The following is a 21,664-nucleotide window of genomic DNA, read 5'->3' on the forward strand; positions in this document are numbered from 1 at the left end:
ATTGGGTTAATAATAAGTATTGGGTATTATAAATAACTTTTTTTTACATGAATATTTGCTACCGCGGTAAAAGTGTTATTTTGTATTTAATTTAAACTATTGATATTGATCATATTTAATTATTAATAATTATTATGATGATTATTATTGGCATTATATCTATATAAAGAAAAATCTGGTTGAATCAATAGCTGATTGTAAATTAAGTTTATCTACGATAAAAAGAGAGTCCAAGTCATGATTTTAAGATAAAAGATCTAAATTTGGGAAAGCGAAGACACATTACGAAGAACGGAGTTTATTTGATTTCTAACCGCATGATTTGTTATCATAAACATTAGTTATTTCTTTTCTATGAAATTTATTACATATGATTCTAATCTTTTGCTACACATATGTTAAATTTTAACATTTATTCAGAAAGTTTTAGAAATTTAGAAAATATTGTTTCTTAATCTTTTTAATAGATGATGTTGCAATAGCATTAGCTTGTTTGTAAACAAAAAAGTTATGTTTAGAAGATAAATATTTAAAATAAAAAACATTTTCTGATTCTTGCAAGTCTTTATATCGATCATACTGCCATGGGGTAGCTTTGAGTGTTTTTAGAGTTTCTAAAAATAAATATTTGATTAAAATAAAAAATAACAAGATGATCTAAAGGTCTTTTCTGCGTGGAATTAGAAATTGAATTTAATGGAAATATATCAGTGTTAATTTTTTATTCGGTTATTAACTACAAACAATTCGGTATAATTTTTCTCTTAATTTAATCGTAATCTTTGTAACGTACGTTTTGTATGATTAATGTTGACATTAGATAATAGTATACATATAATGTAGATACATCAATGTCGACTTGAGATCTTAAAATCGGCAAATTAGGAAGATACAATTACACAAAAGTGACAGTAAAATCCATAGAATAAAATCCAGAGAAAATAAAAATTTCATGCATTGGTATTAAAATTTCATGAGCTGAAATTTTATTTTAACGATACATTTCTTAGGTGACGTATTTTATTTAAAATTAAAAATCGTATTTTTATTAAAATTTTATAGCAATAACAAACTTACGTAAAAGATGTGTAAATATGTGCAGATGCGACATTATGTAAAAGTGCTTTCAACTAAATCATCTATAAAATAGAATACTGAACAGAGTTCATAAGTTTTAGATTCGTTAGAAATTTTTTATGCGATATAGACAATTGGTGATATAAATAAAGAGTAACATATATAATAAATTTCGGTTTTCAAACATAATTCCTATAAAATAGTATAAAAATAAATGTTCAATTTCTGTAATATTGATGATGAAAGATGGAAGTTAATTATTAATTAAATGTCGATTAGTATCTGACATCTTACGAAATCTTCTGATTCATTCATGTTGCCGATAACATACCTTACGCCATAAAGTGACCAAAGAATCGTGAAGTTGAACTATTTTATCGATTGCGGTAAAATATGAATATACATATAAACTAATTGCAAGTGGAAAAATATTATAATAAAAACGTTTTTAAGTAGAAACAATATATGTTAATAGATGTTTAGAAATTTAAAAGTAATTATTTGTTAAAATTATAAAAATGTATTACAAAAAGTTTTTGAGTAGAGAATAACAGTATATACATAAAAAAATTACTTATACAAAAAATTTCTTATTTTCTTATTTTTACAGTATTTTATATACAATGCCATATACAAACTTAAGCAGGTTTTAAATGGTTTAATATATATTTTTTAAATCCATTATATCGTTTCAGTTATATCGTACCATATATCGTTTCTTCGTGACAAAGCTATCTCGCTCCAGCAGTTTCTTACTAGTTCTCATACAAAAGTGAACGAAAAGAGGGAGTAAGGAATTTACTACAGCGCTTTAAGGCAGTAATGTAACAAGTCTGCCGATACCCTGCGTAAAAATTTTTATTCCACTTACATCTAAAATTTTAAATATTCTAATATTTTTCCACTAATAACAAATTTATTTAGATTTAAATTTACTATTATGGACTAATACTACAGTGTTTATAAATTTATTTTTAATTTTAATATCATATGACATTCTATTTACGAATTCTGGATCTAATTCTGGAATCTGTAACCACGCGTGTGTCTTACGGAGCGGTTTTTTTTTGGGACAAGTTTTGATGCCGCTTCACGTTACTGACTGTCGAATGGTCGACATGAAGGGCAGGCTTGACTTTCATTAATTTATTTTTAACGTTTGTACAATGATGTGTGCAGTAAAACATATAAAGTGTTATATATGTGCTTTTATTTGTACGAACAGTCTTTTGTGCATTAATTCTTAACATTAACATATTGTGCTATTAAAAATTTTGCTTTCACTACCTGTAAATTTATAATATTGCAAAAAGAAGGTAAGTACTTTGCAAATGTAATAATTTAATATTAATTTGTATCTGCACAAGCACGCAAAGGTGCTATGTGCGGTCGATTCTGATTAATTGGGATACATCATTTTGGTTCAATTTAACTGCTGCCTCAATTATCCGAACACTGATTTTTTATCTATTGAGATTTGTTTTTTAAGATTTGTCTCAAATAAACGGCTGCTCCAATTAACTGATGATCCTGTTAATCGGAATCGACTGTATTATATATATTAATATGAAATCGTTCTCTATAGTAAAAATAATTTTTCTGTTTGTATAGGCTTCAAAATTACACGCCTATATATATAGCATATGTATATACATACATCCATCCAAAATGACTCTTACATTCTTTAAAACTCTGTCAAATCTGCAAATGCAAATCAACATTTTTATCGACGAAGTAGACAATGTTGATTATCAATATAAAGCGGTCAGGCTTGAAAGCTTCAAAAATTGGCCGATAACATACATAAAGCCTGAGAAGCTTGCGGCTGCTGGCTTTTATTTTACAGGTCAAGATGACAAGGTTAAATGTTTTGATTGTCGTTTAGAATTATACAAATGGAAGGAAGGGGATGATCCAATGATGAATCACAGAAGTTTTTCCCCCACGTGCAGATTTATTTGCAATGTTCCTTACAATATATTAGTTGACTTCGAACTCAGTACCAGTTTATCAAAGGACAAGGAAACACAAATACTGACAAAGGAAGACACAAATGCTTCTGGATTATCCAACATGGAGCGTGATTGGTTTACGAATAAATTAGAAATGGCCAAACATCCTTATTATTCCATGTATTCACTTCGTCTTGACACTTTTCAAAACTGGCCAACTTCGAAAACGCAAACCAAGGAGCAGTTGGCGGAAGCGGGATTTTTTTACGCAGGAAACCATCAGAACAACGATCACGTATTATGTTTCTATTGTGGCTTAGGCTTAGGTGATTGGCAAAACGGCGATAATCCTTGGAAATTGCACGCTTTATGGATGCCTGACTGCTTTTATTTACTTGAAATTAAAGGTCAGGAATATGTGAACAGTTTTCAGATTTCCGAAGAGTCTTACTTAAGACAAATTGTGAGTATTTTTTGTTATTTATTTTATATACTTGAGATCATCTATTTCTAAGATAATTATTGTTATATTAAGGAAACGCAGCTGTCACAGGACATTGAAGCAACGTCATCAGAATCGGCAATCAAAGAGAATTCTGGCTCTAATTCTGGAATCTCCAACATTTCTAGTGATGTGGAAAGTATGTTACGTAATATGTCGACATTGTCAGTTAAAGATAACAGCAATATTACAAAATCATCGCATACAAAAACGAAAAGTTCTTCATCCATTGCTGAATCCACTGAGAAGTTGTTGTGTGAATTTTGTTATGATAATAAGCGAGACATAGCGTTTATGTCGTGCATGCATATAGTAGCTTGCTTCAAATGTTCGAAAAAATTTGAGATATGTCCTATATGTCGTCAAAAAATATTGTATAGGATGCCAGTGAAATTAGTATAGTATCTCGCTACTGGAATTTTTTAACAAAGATTTAATACACGGAACTGACTTCTTTTCTCTTAAGTTTTGCCGTACACGAAAAAAAATTTTCGTGTACGGCAAAAACACGACAAATTTTATGCTGTTATAGCAAAATGTCGCTGAGTATGGATAGCAAAAAGAGATTTGTTACAAATATTATTTTTTAATTTTTTGCTAAAAATAATATTGCTAAATCTGCAAATGATGTGACTATTGTAACAAATTCATTTCTATTAGTAGCGATAATTTAGCTGCGATAGCAAAATGCATTTGTTAGAAATAGATAATTTTACACCAGGAAAATTAATGTTTTTTTGCAAACAATTGTATTAATTGTAAGCAAAATTCATTTATTCTGCCAATAAAGATTTTGCTAGGTAACAAATTATCTGAAAAATTATTGTAATGATTATAGTAATGATTATAAATTATGTAATGAAATTTTGTTGCTATCAATATGTAATAGCATATCGACGACGATTTTGTTTGTACAATAACAAAATTTTTTTTCGTGTGTTAGGATTTTGGACATGAAACAAATATCTACATAATCATTTCCACATGATGCACTTGATAAAATTAATAATTTATTCCCATACGTTGCTGTTTACAAATTTCTCGCAGTTTTGTGTAAAGTAAACATGTAATTATTTCAATTTCGAAAGACTGAATTACAAATATTCATGATTACATTTTTATAAATAGAAAAGTTTTAACAATTGTGTGTGTAAATTTGTAATAAACTGACGTCTGAATAAATATTTTTGGCAAATATTGTGCAAGTCTTGACATAAAGAACACATCCTTCGATAACACCGTCCAAACGTTCGGACAACGTTTACAGAATATATCGATATGTTACCGTATAAAAAATAAGCTGTTTTAATATATCCTTTTGTTATATCTTATGACGTAAAAACCACCAATCGTTCGTTCAATAAATTATTGCTTTCAGTTATAGCTTCGTTTTATCCACAACTCGATTTATTTCAGACAGTGAAAAAAATGCATTACTTATTTTCGCAATTGTAATACTTCGTGTGCTCTCCTCGAACATCTACATACATTTCTTTCTCTCGTATTATTCATATTTGTTGATGAAATCAATATTCATTGATAATCAATATTCATTGACCAGATACTTACAATCTTGCATAACGAGGAACAATATTGCAATGATCGCTTAGGTATATATCTAATATATAAAAATTGTACCCACTTTATATATATATAATCTAAATCATCACAAAACTGATAAGACGCTAAGTACTTTAAACTTAAGCCTCGACTCAACACAACCCTCTACGTAAGCGTAATACGCCGATAATATGCACTGTTAAACATCCTCCGCGCACATACATCTCCACATAGATACACGAGACTATCTACAAATACGTCTATGTCAGACTATAATAATATCAGATCGTCGCGAAATGCAGTCCTGCGAGCGAAATTAATTGCAGAGTGACGAACCCTCAATGCGGTCTTTTTAACAATTGAGACTCGATTGGTAAATAGATTGTTTGTCCGCTCATTCATCTGCAACTCGATTTTGCATTCGCGCCATTTAATTCTCATTCCAGCTATTAGATATTTTCTTAATCGACTAGTCACGTGATTTCACCGTTGCTCTGCTTCGTATTGCCTCTTGTCATGTTTCATCGTGGGTGAGCGCGACGTCGTGTGTCGTGATATCGCGCCGACGATTCTGATGAGACCATTACGTAGTCTCACACAATCGCTTTTCCCCGAGCGTGCACTCGCTCTTGCACTTTCCGTAAGCCCTCTTCCTCTCAAGCCCGCACTACGTCTACGGGCGAACGGACGCAATTATTGTTTGTGACCAGCCAATTAATTAAAGACTTCAACGATACGCCTTCGCTCGCTCCGCCCAGGCGAAGAGATCCACGCTGGGTATCGCCTCGAAGTCTGTGCAGTGTCTCAATTCGTTCCTGAAATATTAGAGAAACCGTGCTAAGTAAATGCGCAATTAATTGCAAATATTTGAAGAATTAAATGGAAGTACGAACTTACCCGCCCTGCGGCTTGAGAAACACGTTACGCTGCATGTGCGTGATGTCGTCGCCGTTGTCGCAGAATATTCGCGCCAAGGTGACGTTACGCAGTTGAGTCAATTGTTCTACATTAAAAAAAATAATTTATTGGACTCGGAAAAAAACATTACACAACTTGAAATATGTAAGATAACACATAGAGAGAAATCAGCGTACCAAGTGTAAAGGGATGCGGTTGCATCGCGGAATCGTAGAAGAATCTATCGGTACGCCGAGATCGGGAGAACTGCTCGTAAATGAGACAACGGAAGGTCGGGCCGACCATACCATCATCTGCCAATCTCTCCGCCATACCGCCCACGATGAGATCGACGTCGTTGGGATGGGAATAAATTGTACGCAGTTTCTTTACCATCTAATAAGAGCGATAATCACATTAGCGACTTATCTTAAAAGCGTCAGATGTGAGAAAGGAAGAGTCTTCAAATCTTACCTCTGAGGGAATATAATCTAGGAAATCCTCGAAAGTCTTGGCGGCGGAAAACCCACAGTATTTACGATAGTGATTGTACCCTGGGAGGCCATGATCGCGACCACGTTCAATGTCCAAGCTGATGGCATCCAAGCCTAAATCATTGCCGTTGCTGGTGTACAGCTTGCTTGTCATCTGCAAAAATAACGATCACGTTATTGCAAAAAGTTCTACATAAATCAGTATTTATATGAGGGACAAAGTGCTATACTTACGTCTGAAACGAGACTGATGTCCATTTTCTGGCTGGTCTGAGTGGCGAGACCACGCACCAATCCATCGAACACCTCCTCCGACTCGATCACGCGCGGATTAAAGAAGTGCTCCGCCAGCTGTAGAGTTCTGTTCTGCTGGCGAGAGTTATCCGGCAGACTGCAACGAGAGAATCATTCATATCTCGCTATATATTTTTACTCCGCGGATTTCTGTAGAATTTCTTTCCACCTCTGACACTTACCTCAGCTTTTCTTGCATCAACGAGTTCAAGAAACGCAGAGCCGCGGTGGCGGCTTCGTTGCTGACCGCCGGTTCGTCGTCAGAATTATAATTTTGACTGTAACCATTCCCTACATTGTGATTGATGGCTCGAGCGTATCTTTTGCCAAGCAAAATTGGCAGCCACTCCTTGTAAGTGATGTGTTGAACCTCGGCGATCACGATGCGCCTTGCTTCCTGATACAAAATCTCGTCCGACCAATTTGGATTTAATTTGGCAAGCTTGTCGGCGATGCGATTGTGCTCGCGATGCCAAATAGTGTGGATCACAGCTAATTGAGGTTCGATGTTCACGCGTTCGTCACCTGGCAGACACGAATTTATAAAAATAAAATAATATATGGCTCGCGACGAAAGATGATGATGATTGATGTAAAATAGAATTGACGCTCACCGGAATTGTAGCAATTCTCTCCGCATGCGAGCTCGGCACCTTCTCTCGGCAAGTATGCGCGATTGTTTTTCATGTCGACGCGCAGACGTCCGCCTTCAAACGCGCGAAGCTCGCGAGATTTCTTTAAAGTGGATCCGTAAATCGCGGAACCGTCCAAGAAGTGGCTTACTTGATTCATCTGCAAATAATAAACGAAAATTATATTTTATAATGATTTGTACAATAAATCGCGATTTAGCTTCAATTCAGCAAACTGAAGTTCTTAGAAAATTTTATTTTTTTATGCTTTTGTTGAACAAAAGCTAAATTCCAGCATCCTTGAATCTGAAATGTAATCAATCACGTACCTGTTCTACAGGTCCGAAAGTGCACTCAGATCGCAAGACAGGTAACGAACGAACGTAATTCATGCACCGAACATAATGTTCGCCATAAACGGGATCGCGATCTGGCACGCTGATAGGAGAACAATCCGGATGAATGTGACGCGGGGACAAGGTGTCTCCATCCGGCTGACAGCAAGAGATTGGTTTTCCATTTGAGACTGCAATTAAAAAATAATTTCCTTAATGAATTATGTCGACGAGAATTGCCGGCAAATCTACTGCAAGAAATATGGCCTCAAGCTTTCAACAATAGAATTTACTAATGGCTGTAGTGACAAAATAGAAATCTTCCAAGAGTTCATATTACGCAACATGTCAACTTATGTAACAAGAAATATATATTTCCCATCATTGAAATCTGCTTAACTGCAAGACTATAACGAATGTTTAAACACTCGCGCATCTTTTACGTAACAAATGAGAGATTAATCGAGCTGTGCTGATTAAAATTGGCCGACTAATTTTACGCACGTAGATCTACTTACTCATCTTGCGAACTGGGGTGTAGGCTAAGTCGTGAGCGATGAATTGGCTCCATTCCATCACAGCCAATGTCCTGCTAGCGTCCGATTGATCGTTCGCGATGGACAAAGCGGCGCTTACGAGCCTCGGGCTTGGCAGTGCTTTCTTTGTTTGTCCGACATGCCTCGGTTCTTGGATGCCTGCTTCCCAAAATGAACATTAGATCTCTGTCGCGTTGACGTTTGCAAAATCGCAAAATCGGAGTAAATCGGTGCTTAAATCTTCGATACGTGGTGCTTTCGCCGAATGGACGCGCGCGAGATAGAATAAATCATAATTATGTATATCAAGTCGCGTGAGCAAAATCATAATGAGAAAACGATACGATTTCGCGACAATTCGTAAAAGCTGTGATAGTCGCGCGGATGGAACATATACAAGCCTCGTCATTGTGATTACTCCGATTTTGGCGAGTTTAATTGCGCGCTTGCTCAAAAAATGGTACGCGTGGCAGTGCAGCACGAGAGGAAACCATGGATGATTGCATAAATATTCTCTTCTAGCTATAAATAGGCGAGTGTACCGCCGGCTGTGCTAGTCTTGAGATCCTAACTGCGCCTATACCTGCCTTGTCCGCGCGATAAATTTATCAGGGAACGATCAGAGAGGATTAATTTCGTTTGCATCGCAAACGTATTCGAAACGGATCAAAGGCTAAATTGTCGCTAAAAAATTACATTTTTCATTCGCAGAGGAACTTCAAGTTCATTCCCGGCGCTGATCGGTCCCTGAAGAATCCTAAATCTCGTGCTGCAAAGCGATATAATACGATTGAGTATGACATCGACTTCGACGTTCTGATGCGTTGTCGAACGACGAGCCGTTTGTTGCCGATGACGCGATTGTGAAATTGCACCTCGAAATAACAGCACGCGGATGTGATCGATGCTCTGGCATCGAAATTACGGCCGCTCGGATCGAGAACGCTCGCAGAAACGTCCCGCGAATCTTATCTATAGATGATCGATGAAGGTGTTCGAACGAGCGAACCGAACTGGGAGAATGTTCTAAGTACGATTCTAATCTCAAGTGTGAATTGGAAATTGTAACGCGGACGTGTGGCGAAGCTGTTAACAATTTCTATAAACAATTTCGATGATATTGTTAAAAAGGTGAAGTGAGTTCAAGCAATGTGGAAGAAAAATTCTGCTTAACTAACTATAAAATGCACATTAGAAATAATTCTACTTCACTCGATGACATTTATCACATTGCGAGTAAAAAATTAATCAATTAATGTTAAAGCTATCTATTGATTAGATCACGCACTCCCAAGTCGAGTCCCCTCGATCAGGCTACCTTCGAGAGAGCCGCGATATTTCCGCATAATTGAACAGAAAAGAACTCGAACTAGTGTTACATAATAAATATGATACATTATTAGGTATATCCGAATTAGTTTACATACACATTCTATTGCTGGATAGAGAATCTCCCGACCGGGGCACCCTATTGTAGGCAGTATTATTCACTGCTACACTCAGGCATTTTATGCTCTATGTGCCTTATCGCACAACTGTAATGCAAATCACAGAATATAATTTGTTAAGCCAATCGACGAACGTTTATCCACTAGCGCCCAGGGATCAGTGTGCGTGTATACGTTTCTGTATGTATATAAACGTGTAATGTGTGTATGCATGTATGCATTCATGTTAATGTACGTATCGCGCGCACACACGCGTCAATGTGTAATGCGGAGGTGTCGTGATAAGTGAGGTAAATGGGTTAGTAGATCGAGGTTGGTGATAGGACTGGACATCCAAGACGTTGTTTCGCGTGGATTAAAAAATCATAACGAAAAGCGGCGACTTCTAATCAACAAACTCTGAACGATATCGTAATTGGAAAAAAACGCGCCGTGACGCAAATCGCATAAGAGATAATCGCAGATCAAGCTATTTGCAAAATCTTTCATGCGTTATGCTTTATCGAATCAATGTTACGAGTTCCGCGCGGTGTACACGAACTTTAACACTTAATAATATTGCGCTATTTATGTCTATCTTAGAACTCACCGCGCGATATTACAACAAAAATGTCGATTATCTTGGATATTTGCTTCCTATGAATGCGGTGACTGAAACAGACTAACTATGTTTCCATTTTACATATAATATGCGCAAAACGCCGAATTCATCTGCATTTGATATTCTTAAATTAATTGAAAACGTATAAAGTATATACTCTTGTTTTTAAAAATTATAATGCGTAAATTTTTAATGAAAATTCTATTTTAATCTTTTCTACTTAATCAAATGAATTCGTCGTTTTATCCTGATGTTCATACTACATTAGAGAGATACAGACAAACAGTGGTGAGTCCTAACTAGTAACAATCAGTATCCAACTCTAGAATATGAATCGATATAATATTGATTTTAATGCATTATAATTTTTATTTATTCAGTTACTTTTTTCATAAAATATTAATTCTTTAATATAATCCGTATTCTAGAGTCAAAGTACATTTAACTGAACGCTTAATTGTGAATTCTAACTGTCTTAGAAGTTTTAAAACGAGTCTACTACATCTTGAAAAGCGCGCGAAACGCAGAAGCTAAAGTGATACATCAACATGAATGACATTGACATAGCGCGAGGAATGCAATGTGTCGTTAGGCAAATTTTTGATTCCAGTAACGAGAAACTCGGGAATTTCGTGAGTCTGCAGAAAGGGGATACAATAATCTCAGACTTTATCTGACCCGAGTAGCTCGAGGTTAAAAAAAAAACAAACTACATCCGTCTTTTATCTGCGTTATTAACTGCGTTATCAACAGTGGCATATCCATTGTCCTTTTGTTGCGACTGCTGTGTAAATAGCAGGCAGTATTGTTGTCACACTATTATCATTGTTTCTAATTGCCATTCCCGAACAAAAATGTCTTGAAAGGATGACTAAACGGCTCAAACTTTTATCACCACGTACACGTTTCACGATGACGCATTCCCATCGCTACGTCTTCTCGAAACGCGCGTGACATCTAATAAATATGCAACTGTGAACGAGCGTCTTGTAAAATAACACTTACCTAACACCGGCTATTATCGCGATATTCGCGGTAAGTATTCTCAATACGCGTAAACAAGATAAAAATCGCGGTAACTTTCGATTTCTTGTAATCGCAATTTTACAATTCAGTACAATCTTCTATTATCCGTCATAACATGCAATTTTTATTTCCTGACATTTTTAATTCGAGAGACTCACATATTCACGTTCACAATTGCGATTCGCTTTATCCAAGAAATCTCATTTCGTTCAGAACTGACCCTATTGCGGGGGAGGGGGGGGGGGAGTGATCCCCCGAAGGTGGGACGGACATTGGAATTGTGTAGGAGAGGGAAAAGCGCTAAAACGTTCAGAGGCTGCAAATAATTGTACGATTATTATTCCACACAGAATTAACGACAAAAGTTTTACGATAAAGTGCGCGTTCACACACAAATCGCTCCATCACGAAATTACTTCCCGTAGAAAAATCTCGAAAGGGGAGTTGATATGCGCGCGGGGACTGCTTGCGGTCCACGAACAGGTGTATCGAAAGTATAATGACGCGCGATTAGCAATTAATTCCCTACGTATGGCGACGGTGGATATGCAATTCAAGCCTGGACGAGAATGATGAGAGAACGATGCCATATCGCGGGCTAATGTCGTTGACCAATAAGGGAGAGAAGGGCTAGAGAGAAAGGGAGCGCGATTCGCGATAGGAGACACTCTTACCGTCGAAGTATTGGGAGAAGAGAACTCTGGTGTACGCGGTCATCGCGCTGCCCCAGCTCGGATTCTCAATGTTATTGCAGGTGCCGTCGATGCTACGGTACTTCGCGGTTTCGTCGCATTCCACGCTATGCACCGCGGCACAAGACTCACCGAGCGGGGTGCCCTGCAGCCCCAACGTCGATATATAGCGGGCGCAGTCATTCTTATCTAAACCGAACCTGTAATCAAATCGTGCGTTGACAAGAAAACGGCAAATTGGCAGTTCTATGCAGTAGTGAAACTAACAATAATGAAGTGCTGATGATTTCGACGGCTAGTCGAAAACAAAAATCGCTAATAAACATTTAATTAGTTGTTGAAACAAAACGTACCTTCGGCAGTTTTGATGTACGAGATACGACGATGCCTTTGTAGCTACGATAGCATCGATGCCCCTTTCAAACGCGTCTGTGGAAGGATAGGAATTCCAGAACTGTTTCTGAGCTGGACTGTGATCCTTGAGTGCAATACCAGCATTCGCGATATTTCTCTCGAGAGTGCTCATACGATCGATCAGTGTCTGCGCGAATGTGATCGAACTGTTCAGAGTCGCTCCGTCGATTCGGGGGAATCTTTGGTTTTGGAAATGACCCGTGTCAACGATGGCCTCGGAGCCGTAATTAGTGGCTGGCAGTCCTGAAAGTGTATCTTTAAAATATCACGGGATAAAGAACGGGATAAAGAAGAAGATTAGCAACAGTTAAACAAAACAAGATGATATCATGAGACACAAATACCGTGATGTACAATTAAAAGTGATTTCTAGTAAAACTTTTGAGACTCAACTCAGATCTTCGTACCGAAATAAGCAAGTCGAAATGAGCGTTGCAACACTATCTGGACTATTTCCAATCGTCGTTAAATCGACGCGAGTCCAAAGATAGACAATAGAATAATGTTGAAACAACGATAAAATTGCAAATTTTTTTTGTCTCATTTCTTCTCGTCGAATATATGAAGTCCTACAAAGCGAGTGATGTAACACACGGTGTTTAAAAACAGATCGCAGAGGCGCGGTTCTAATCGGCTCCATTAACTCCACGCTAATTTCCACCGCGATTTTGATTGAAGTGTTTACGTGAGCTAAATCGTCGCTAAAATTGCCTTCGACCTTCCTCTGCTTTACGGCGTGAAATTTACGCCGCGCCATAAATGCAATCACGATAGGTACTTACCGGTGTAACTGGCAAGATAATTCTGCAAGGACTCGGGCAGCTTGTACGTGCCGATAGAATGGGAGTGTCCCAGAAGTCCCATCGTCTGCAGGGACATCCAGAGGATCGCAAAAGTGGCAACGGAGCCTGCCATGACACCGCCGGCTGCACAAAACGAAATGACTGACTAATAAGATCGTCGAGATGCGCTCTTCTGCATCCTAAACACGTGACTCACACGTTTGCTCTAACCGTTTGACGCGCTGTAAAGAGAGCGAGATAACTCCCCGTCGCAAATGAAAATGTATTAATATCGCGTAGCTCGGAAAGGATGTCACCGCGACGCGCTTGGCACTCTTTCCGTTAGCAGATATCGTACGTGCGCATGCATAAGGTGTTCGCTGATTAGTGATAAATTAGTGATGACTCTTGTACTTGTTTATCAAATATTTTTCTTATCGCTGAGTAACATGCTCGCGTATTCATTATTTTGATTAGATGTTAATTTATTCCTCGTTTCAAATATACGCGTTAATTTATTCATTGTTTTTATTGCAATTCGGTTAACAGCCTAGAATCTAGTCTTGCATCTGAATTTAATCTTTACACGAATCTGATGCCCCTAGTATTTGTAAATTCTCGCTGCTATACATTTATCACATGTGCCTGATAATCAGACCTTGACTTTTTATCTCATATTGACATTGAACATTATATTTTATATCATTTAAAAAATTCCAATTAAATTTAATCAAGAAACGGAAAGTTTTAAGAACGGAAAGTTAATATTGCATTGATAAGTTCTACGATAATATGTTTCTGATTTTTCATTCGATTGATTATTTAATCATCCATTATTTAATCATATAAAAACATTGGCTTAGCACATCCAAGCGCGCCCACGTATACGTAAACTTACGCTTCGAAATAGATTTCTATTTTCTTATTCGTAGTATATGAAAATACACTTTGTGTTCACGTGCTCGTCAAGTGTTATTAATGTTTTTACTGGCGAATTAAAACGTCAAATACTCCGCAGAATTTGCCGAGATAATGAAACATTGTTATTCAACCTTATCTTTGATGTATTCTCTCAGTATATACATCACAGATGCAATTAGATGTAATAAAAAAAAAAAAAACAATGCAATTTATATATAATATATACTATATTTTTTACAAGTACATGGTACAGTACGCTTCTTACAAGACACTCAAGTTATAAGACGCGATGCAATATCAAGGTAAACGAATCGTCTGACCTCGATGAATTTGCAACGAAGTGCATTTGCATCTTACATTTTGTGAAATGTGAGCACAATTCTATCGATAAGTATTCTATCGATGTATTTTCAGGTGAAATTTTTAGAATTCAAAAACATATAATAAATTAAATACAAAATTGCAAATGTAACGAAGATGCATCTTATGGAATGCATTGCCAAATTTAATGTGCATTCCGTTATATTGATTCATGTATTTTGTTTTGAACATAAATGACATATTCTTTAGCGTTTCGTCATAACCTCTTCGTAAATACTGTCGGCTATTTATAGATTCCGTTTTATCGAGAATATTCAGTAAAATGGTATGTACGTCTGTGTGTAGTTTCTGCTCGTATTTCATTAATGCGGTAAACAAGCATTAAGCTTATCATGCAGACACTGCGCTTTTCTGTATATCTATAGCGAGTTTCAGTGAGGCAATAAGAGTTCCAAATTTCCTCCCGTCCGATTAAAATTATCAATTCGAAAATATCAATTCGATCAGAATCAGATGATAATGACCGTTAATTAACTCGTTTTAATTAGAAAACAGATAAATTTGTTTTGCAGTTTCCGCAACTTCCTGAATAAGATAGATCTATGTTTACACTTTTTTGAGATTTTTTAAATATAATTATACTTTAAAAATAGGCTTAATAAATCTTTATAATCTAAAAAACGACTGGTAGAAAAACCATCTGAAATGTGAACGGCGTGAAAAGTGAAAATGTGAAAATTATTTAATTAAACAATAATTTAAAATATATAATATTATTATTTGTGATGTTTGATTAAATTTACTATTTTAATTAAATTCTGTTTTTTATTAGAATTGGTGTACTCCGATTCTATTAATATACCACAGCTGTTGGCTGTTGCAGTCAATCAATATTTGACCGGTATAATTAAAAGTCTGCAGCAAAGCTATTTTGAGAGATTACCAGTGATTATTGAGAACGAAATATTTTCATATGAGTCGATATATATATATTGACATATGACTTGTATGCAAATTGCGGTTGCGCCGCATTGACGTGGAAATCTTTTCTATGCACATCGCGAACAACAAATTAACACTTGATTGAAAATGCAGACGTGCACTCGTGAGACGCGTGAACAGTAAGACCCGCGACGCAATGGCGTCGCTAATGTTAGCATATTCTGGTAAACAGATTTAGTCGCTCGCTATGAGAAATGATTAGAGGAAGAAAAACAGTGTTATCGCTATTTTCCTCGGATACATTTGATACGTTCTGACGGAATTGATGGAATTTGCCGTGTTGATGATTGCCAAGTGTGTTTATAAACATACGTTGTAAGCGCAATTTTTCACCGATAATGCACGTTCCTTATCGATACTCTCCAGTCAACATGCGTGTTTAAAGAAACGTCACAAAGACGTCTGAAAGAAATGGCACGCATTTTAGACGTCTTGAAGAAATTTCTTTAAAACGCGCGTCTGTTGTCTAGATTCTAGATGCATCTCTGACATATCATTATTATTACCGGACACATGATCCATAGGCTTCTCCAATCCGTGCATCGCGTAGACCCAACGATTATTGTCGACCGGTGTTACGAGAAACATTCTCCGACGATGCAGCCAGCTGCAGCGACGAGACCGCGGTTTTTGGCCGCTAATTAGTTGCTAACTAGCTTGCCAATAAGATTCGCGCTCGCCCCTTACAGTTCAGTTCTCTTTGCTTCTAGTCGCGCGATCCCGCCGGTTCTAAGAGAGAAACGAACGGAAAACTCACACGCAAATTTCGCGACGATTTCACCTCGTCCGTACCGTAGTGCGTACCGGAGTTCGTTAGCACACCTGCGTCAGGTGCGATGCGAAAAGGTAGACGCGTGACGACCGACAGAGACGCATTTCAACGGTGATAATGCACAACGATGGAGTTTCGTGCCGTGAATACACGGATTTCCCTCTCTACGTTCCCACTTCTTCCGTCTCACTCGCAACTTTATCGCGGCTTTATCGCGGCCTTCTCGCACTCATTCATTCATTTACTTATACGAGCAATCTCCGTCCTGCTCGCTCCTTTACCTCAGGGTCGACGCGAGTATCGATGTGCACGGAGTATTGATTAAAATTAGCGTTACGCCAAAATACTCATTACCTGTCAATGCACTTTGCAAGTTACGTTTTTGCCTCGTAAAATGTTTAATCAGTTTTCCAGTAAGACGTTATTTTTTCTATTTTAGAGGCAGAAAACAGAATTCACTATTCTTATTTCTGATTCTGATACGCTCAAGATACGTCACTGAGTATTCCGATATACTCGTTCATCGTTCATCGTTCATCTCACTTCCTCTTACGAATTCGCTTTAACATCGTTTACATTCACGTTCTTTCTCTTTCATTTACGCTGTCTCTCTCGATCACGTGCACACGCTACGCACACTGGCTCCCCAAAGATTCTCCAGCTCGCTCGCTCTTTCGTTCTTTTTGTTAATCTCGCTCTGTGTGCTGACTCGCGCGCGTTCCCATTCGCTCGCTAGCTCCCCACCAAAAGTGAATCACCTTATTTAGCACGGAAAAAAAAATTCTATCACTCGGTGAGCACGTGCTCGTCCACCTCCAGTTCTCCACTGCGCTCCATTGCCGGCTTTCGGAGCGCTTAAGTTATCATGTCTACGATAATACTTTAATTCGTTGACTTGCGCTTTTATCAGCATAGCTAAGCAGTTAAACGTAAGATAATAAAATGTGTTGCAAAATATGGGGAATGTATTTAAACATCGAAATATTTAATTTATTTAATTTAAGCATCGGTCACATGTATTTGCCCACCCCTTTAGATAACTGACAGTTTTTCGCAATTATATCGCTGTCTAAATAGATTAGATTAGATTCTATAAATATGCTATCTTCCATTCATCATAATTGTTCAAGCCTTTAAAAAATATTCTCTGTTATCACTAATTACTTTCTGCATTATCATTATTTTATTAAAAATCGTAAAGGTGCTTTGAACCTAAACAGTTGTACTACTCGACAAATACTAGAGCTGATCTAGCAATCTTATCATGATAATAAAGAATTTTAGCGTATAAAATTCTTTATTGTCTCCAACAAGAACGCGTTGTTTTTACTGTAGTTAAAATTTATAATTGATTTGATAATATTTAGCAAAATTGATATAAATGGTCTTGGTTTTTTCTGTGCGATTCTGTATCTTTCTGGAATTATTATAAGAAACTTTGTCTCTTATAAAGGATCGTAAAGGGTCCTCTTAGGTCTTTTTAGAACTAAATCCTGCCACTTCCGTGCTGTCCCCTATAAATCCGCCCAGTACTTTTCCACTACTTTCGCCATAAATATATATAAGGTGTGCCATGAAAACCATACACGCTTATGTATGTTCTGTTAAATTTTGACAGAGTTCTGCTTGAGCGAAGACAAATGGTGCGAGTATATTTTTAATGTTGGCAAACAAACTTTAAAAATAGCAACGGCGCCTTTAAAAACAGGCAAGTTGAACGATGCTTTTAAATTCGGCACTGAAAAGAATCGCTCTGCTCGTGCATGACATTCGAGATTGTCCAACGTACCCATTAAATTGCAGATACACTTTATTAAATTACTGTCAAGTGATTCGCGTGCAAAATAGCACCGTGTGCCTATATGAGGCGCGCTCATGTGCGTACGAATGTTAACGGAGAGATAAATGAGGATTTAATCGAAAGGTATCATTGCCAATAAATGATAGCATAAAAGATCGCGTATATAATCTTTTGACATTTATTCGACTAAGTGAAACCTTGATGATAAAACTGCTGAAGGCCTATCGAAGGAGAGTTTATAAAAAGAACCGATCGATGCCGCTAACAGTGCAAAGATACAACAATGTTTGAACAAGCAATATTGCATATTTTGGAGCAATCTTGATAATTCTTCGTTTATTCGCGCATGAGTTTGAAGCAGAGAGAATTAAACGAAATATAAGACAAGGCTTAAAGTTTATTTGTTATCGAATAAACTTTTAACCGATATACTAAATATAACACTTGAAGCAAAAGCACACTGATAACGATTTTTAACACAACAAGCGCGATTCAAAAATGTTAGTAAACGCTTTCGTTTTATCTTTTTACTGGAGATAAGTGGAAAATTAATTGTCAGATTCAAAAACCTCTTTTCTGTTTATTTACCTTTCAATTTAGATTGCATTAAAAGTGCGGCAAGGAAGTTCAGGGTTGATAAAATTGATATCAATATTCGACGTTTTTTCTTTGCGCAGAATTACACGACGGTTTATTCCTCGAAAAAATCAATTAACGCTAACTGAAGTCCTAACTAATCGATGACAGTCTCTCTGTGACAGCGCGGAACTTTCTCGTCGCGTGAACGCACGACGAAGACGCGCCGCGTCATCTGCGTCGCCGGGCTTACCTAGATACGTCTTCTTGCAACGTTCCACTCGTAGATAATTATTCAGGCAGTCGAATACTTCAACGCCCATTTTTTTCTGTCTGAAGTAAACGTCGAGCGGGGCCGCGGGGAGAGCCCGGCTTGCTCGCGGAAGTTAAATCGACGGCGACGACTATTTTCCTCGCAGGAACACTGTCGGTGCGCACTGACTGTGTATATATATATATATATGTGTGTCAAATAACCACCCCGGATCAATATCACCCGATTACCGGCTCGCGCGACCACTCGCTTTCGCGTTTTTTGCACCCTTAGAGCACTCTGTAATTACGAGCCCTTCCGAGAATATGCGAAATGTCTCGATACCGGTTCCGGCGAATTTTCTCTACGTATTAATGCAAACAAGCACAGCACTGAGCAGCTGATCTTGCCACATCGACCACCCGAATTCGACTCTCCCACCCTGTCCTTGCTCGCTCGATCAGTTTTCCTACCCTCCTATTAACGCATGCGCCTTTCAGTGCGGAAGTTACTGCGCTTACTTGCGCACTATGTACTTGTATTAACTACATACACTAGCTACTCTTTAGCATGAGAAATGTCTCAATGACATTCAACACGGCGTTAATTACATCGGTCATTTAACTTTACGTCTGCTTTGTCTGGCGATTATGTATTTAGTGACATAATATCATGAATTCTGATTAACTTTCTTAAATAATAAGAAAATAGTTAATGGGTAAAATATATAAGATAATTTCAAAGTCATCAACTCTATTTATAATCATAAATTCTTTAATTTTAATTCAGAGTTTATTTATTGTTAGGAAAATTTTTTGAGAAAGCTTGCAAGTTGTTATAGAGCTTATTTAATCGGTTTTAAATAATTTAAACAAATTTTTTATCGTAACTTTAATTATCCGGATTTTTTAGATTTTTTAAAATAAAATAATTATAATGCATAAAGGTGAAACTAATAATGCCAAAAATTTCGTACAAGATTTATCGAATTATTGCTATTAGAAATAAGTCAGGATGAAGCGGCTTCGAAGTAAATCGACTTGAGCGCTTTGTGTTTGGAGCGCAAGCAAGAAGCGGTAAAGACGCAGGCCGGTTAAACGAGCACGTGATACGAGCGTGATGGTTTAACCATTTCGTACGATGTTCCTATGGGTTACCTCGCCCCTTTCCTCATCTCTCTCCATGACATATCTCTCCCCTCCAAAGAAAATAGTTGCACTGACTATGCAATTCCATTCTCTCCCACCCTTATTCCCGTTTCCTTTTTGCAATTCATATAAATTTACAAGTAGAACTTTCTTCAATTTAATTTTAACACTTGAAATTTTTTATTAATATAATTATAAATTGATCATAATTGATCAGTTTTTATGCGTAGAATAATTTTAATTATTTTTTTATTAATAATAAAAAAGAGGTCTTTTATCTGCTTACATTTCTACATCTACTTCTAGTTTATTTAAAATAAAATACGTTAAAATTTACGTGTGTTAAATTCTTTTAAATATCGACTTTTGTTAAATAGAAAATGCGCATATGCATTCTTGTGAAACTGCGTAGCATATTCAGCACATACAGAGCCATCTAAAGTAAAAATGTAAACTTTATTCTAACACTCAATGCTTATCGAATATTGATAATGAAGTAATTTTTAAACTTTTAAATTTCGCAAATTTAACAATAAGATTATAAAATTAAATTGACCTAAAATTATTAAATAATATAAATCTAAAATAGAATTTTATATTTACAGCGATAAAAAATTATATTGTAATTGTATATATACTTTTTGTGCTATGATTATCAAATTATATATAAATTTATATATAATTCAAATTTTGAAAAATTGCAGAATTAATTTTTGGTTTTGAAAATTATTTGAACGCAATGATTAGGCATATATTAATGTTTGACACGCGCGTTCTTCGGGCAAGTAGTTCATGAATTGTTCCTGATTTGATTTATTTTAAATAATTTATTTAAAATAAATCAATCATTTATTTTAAATAATTACAAAAATGCAAATTTTTGTGCTATTTCAAGAAAAAAACTGGTTTTTTATTAATTAATGCGCACAATATCAGATAAATCGCGGTACCCAATAAATTGTATTGCTTATATCTTATAGACATAAAAGAAAATATTTTGTTTGTACGGAAACAAACTCTCAATTTACCTGGCATTTCAAAATTATGTCCACTGTTTCCACGAGTTGTCAGTTGTCGTACAGTTGCATGCAATGCAAAATTATAATATAATCGCGTGCTTTGTTGTTTTGTACTCTTTAGCACAATATTTTCAGAAAATCACATATTTAAGATATTAATATCTCTTTCCGCCTGATTTCAACCGCCGAACTCTGCAGAACGCATACTGCGGCTGTACAAAGCGTATTCAGCTAATATATAAGTGAGCATACTCACGCAAGATGATGTTTTTCAGCTGATGTCCTTCCAAGGAGACAACTAATATTGCTGACGAGACAAACTGTCGGCTTGTCCGACAAGGCGGTCACTTTATATCCGAGCACAGTTCAAATCTACTGGCAACGCCTTCTTTTCCCTTCCCGTCGCTTCTGTTTTCTCGTAAAAGCAACAGTTATCTTATGTTGGTGTTTTCAGATAACGCACGAATAGATAACTGCATGACAGGGTCGTTCCGGGTCGATCTGTATCCTGAACGAAAAGTTTATCGTGACTTATGACGCGGTCACGCGCTTATATAGCTCGATAAATCGTCAGGCAGTGTGATGACGCCACGACAAATTAGAGGAAGC

At 36.6% G+C, this 21,664-nt stretch overlaps 3 protein-coding genes across 7 annotated transcripts in view; 2 read left to right on the forward strand and 1 right to left on the reverse strand.

Moving 5' to 3' along the window:
• The window catches only part of LOC105675018 (synaptic vesicle glycoprotein 2B-like), a 46,712-nt gene that overhangs the window by 13,071 nt on the left and 11,977 nt on the right, over positions 1-21,664 (forward strand). The window lies entirely within an intron of this gene.
• On the forward strand, positions 2,094-4,942 carry LOC105675021 (death-associated inhibitor of apoptosis 1-like). The gene is made up of 3 exons (XM_012371772.2): positions 2,094-2,393; positions 2,689-3,492; positions 3,565-4,942. Exons 2-3 carry the CDS (start codon positions 2,746-2,748, stop codon positions 3,931-3,933), a joined length of 1,116 nt encoding a protein of 371 aa, XP_012227195.1. The 5' UTR covers positions 2,094-2,393; positions 2,689-2,745; the 3' UTR covers positions 3,934-4,942.
• Positions 4,522-21,566, reverse strand: LOC105675016 (peroxidase). 5 transcript variants are annotated; one of them, XM_012371764.2, is made up of 13 exons: positions 21,312-21,566; positions 13,243-13,386; positions 12,400-12,715; positions 12,029-12,246; positions 8,262-8,438; positions 7,738-7,934; positions 7,391-7,568; positions 6,959-7,301; positions 6,717-6,873; positions 6,463-6,636; positions 6,186-6,384; positions 5,989-6,094; positions 4,522-5,906 (listed from the first exon to the last, which is right to left on the reverse strand). In XM_012371764.2, the coding sequence occupies exons 2-13, from the start codon at positions 13,373-13,375 to the stop codon at positions 5,819-5,821; spliced, it is 2,286 nt and encodes a 761-aa protein (XP_012227187.1). In that variant the 5' UTR covers positions 13,376-13,386; positions 21,312-21,566; the 3' UTR covers positions 4,522-5,818. The 5 variants fall into 5 exon arrangements, with proteins under 5 accessions (XP_012227187.1, XP_012227186.1, XP_012227185.1 ...); XM_012371763.2 differs by lacking the exon at positions 21,312-21,566 and adding an exon at positions 21,065-21,265; XM_012371762.2 differs by lacking the exon at positions 21,312-21,566 and adding an exon at positions 18,889-19,334.

Source organism: Linepithema humile, chromosome 4 (genome assembly GCF_040581485.1).
Source record: "Linepithema humile isolate Giens D197 chromosome 4, Lhum_UNIL_v1.0, whole genome shotgun sequence".
In the NCBI taxonomy this organism is placed as follows: Eukaryota; Metazoa; Arthropoda; class Insecta; order Hymenoptera; family Formicidae; genus Linepithema; species Linepithema humile.

Excerpts from the sequence above, each read along its gene's own strand:
- LOC105675016 (XM_012371760.2), bottom strand. The coding sequence starts at position 16,074 with ATGTTTCTCGTAACACCGGTCGACAATAATCGTTGGGTCTACGCGATG. Across the intron at positions 12,247-12,399 it reads GTACATCAAAACTGCCGAAG|GTTCGGTTTAGATAAGAATG; the intron begins GTACGTTTTGTT and ends ATTTGATTACAG. Across the intron at positions 5,907-5,988 it reads TTTCTCAAGCCGCAGGGCGG|GAACGAATTGAGACACTGCA; the intron begins GTAAGTTCGTAC and ends CTAATATTTCAG.
- LOC105675021 (XM_012371772.2), top strand. The coding sequence starts at position 2,746 with ATGACTCTTACATTCTTTAAAACTCTGTCAAATCTGCAAATGCAAATC. Across the intron at positions 3,493-3,564 it reads AGTCTTACTTAAGACAAATT|GAAACGCAGCTGTCACAGGA; the intron begins GTGAGTATTTTT and ends TGTTATATTAAG.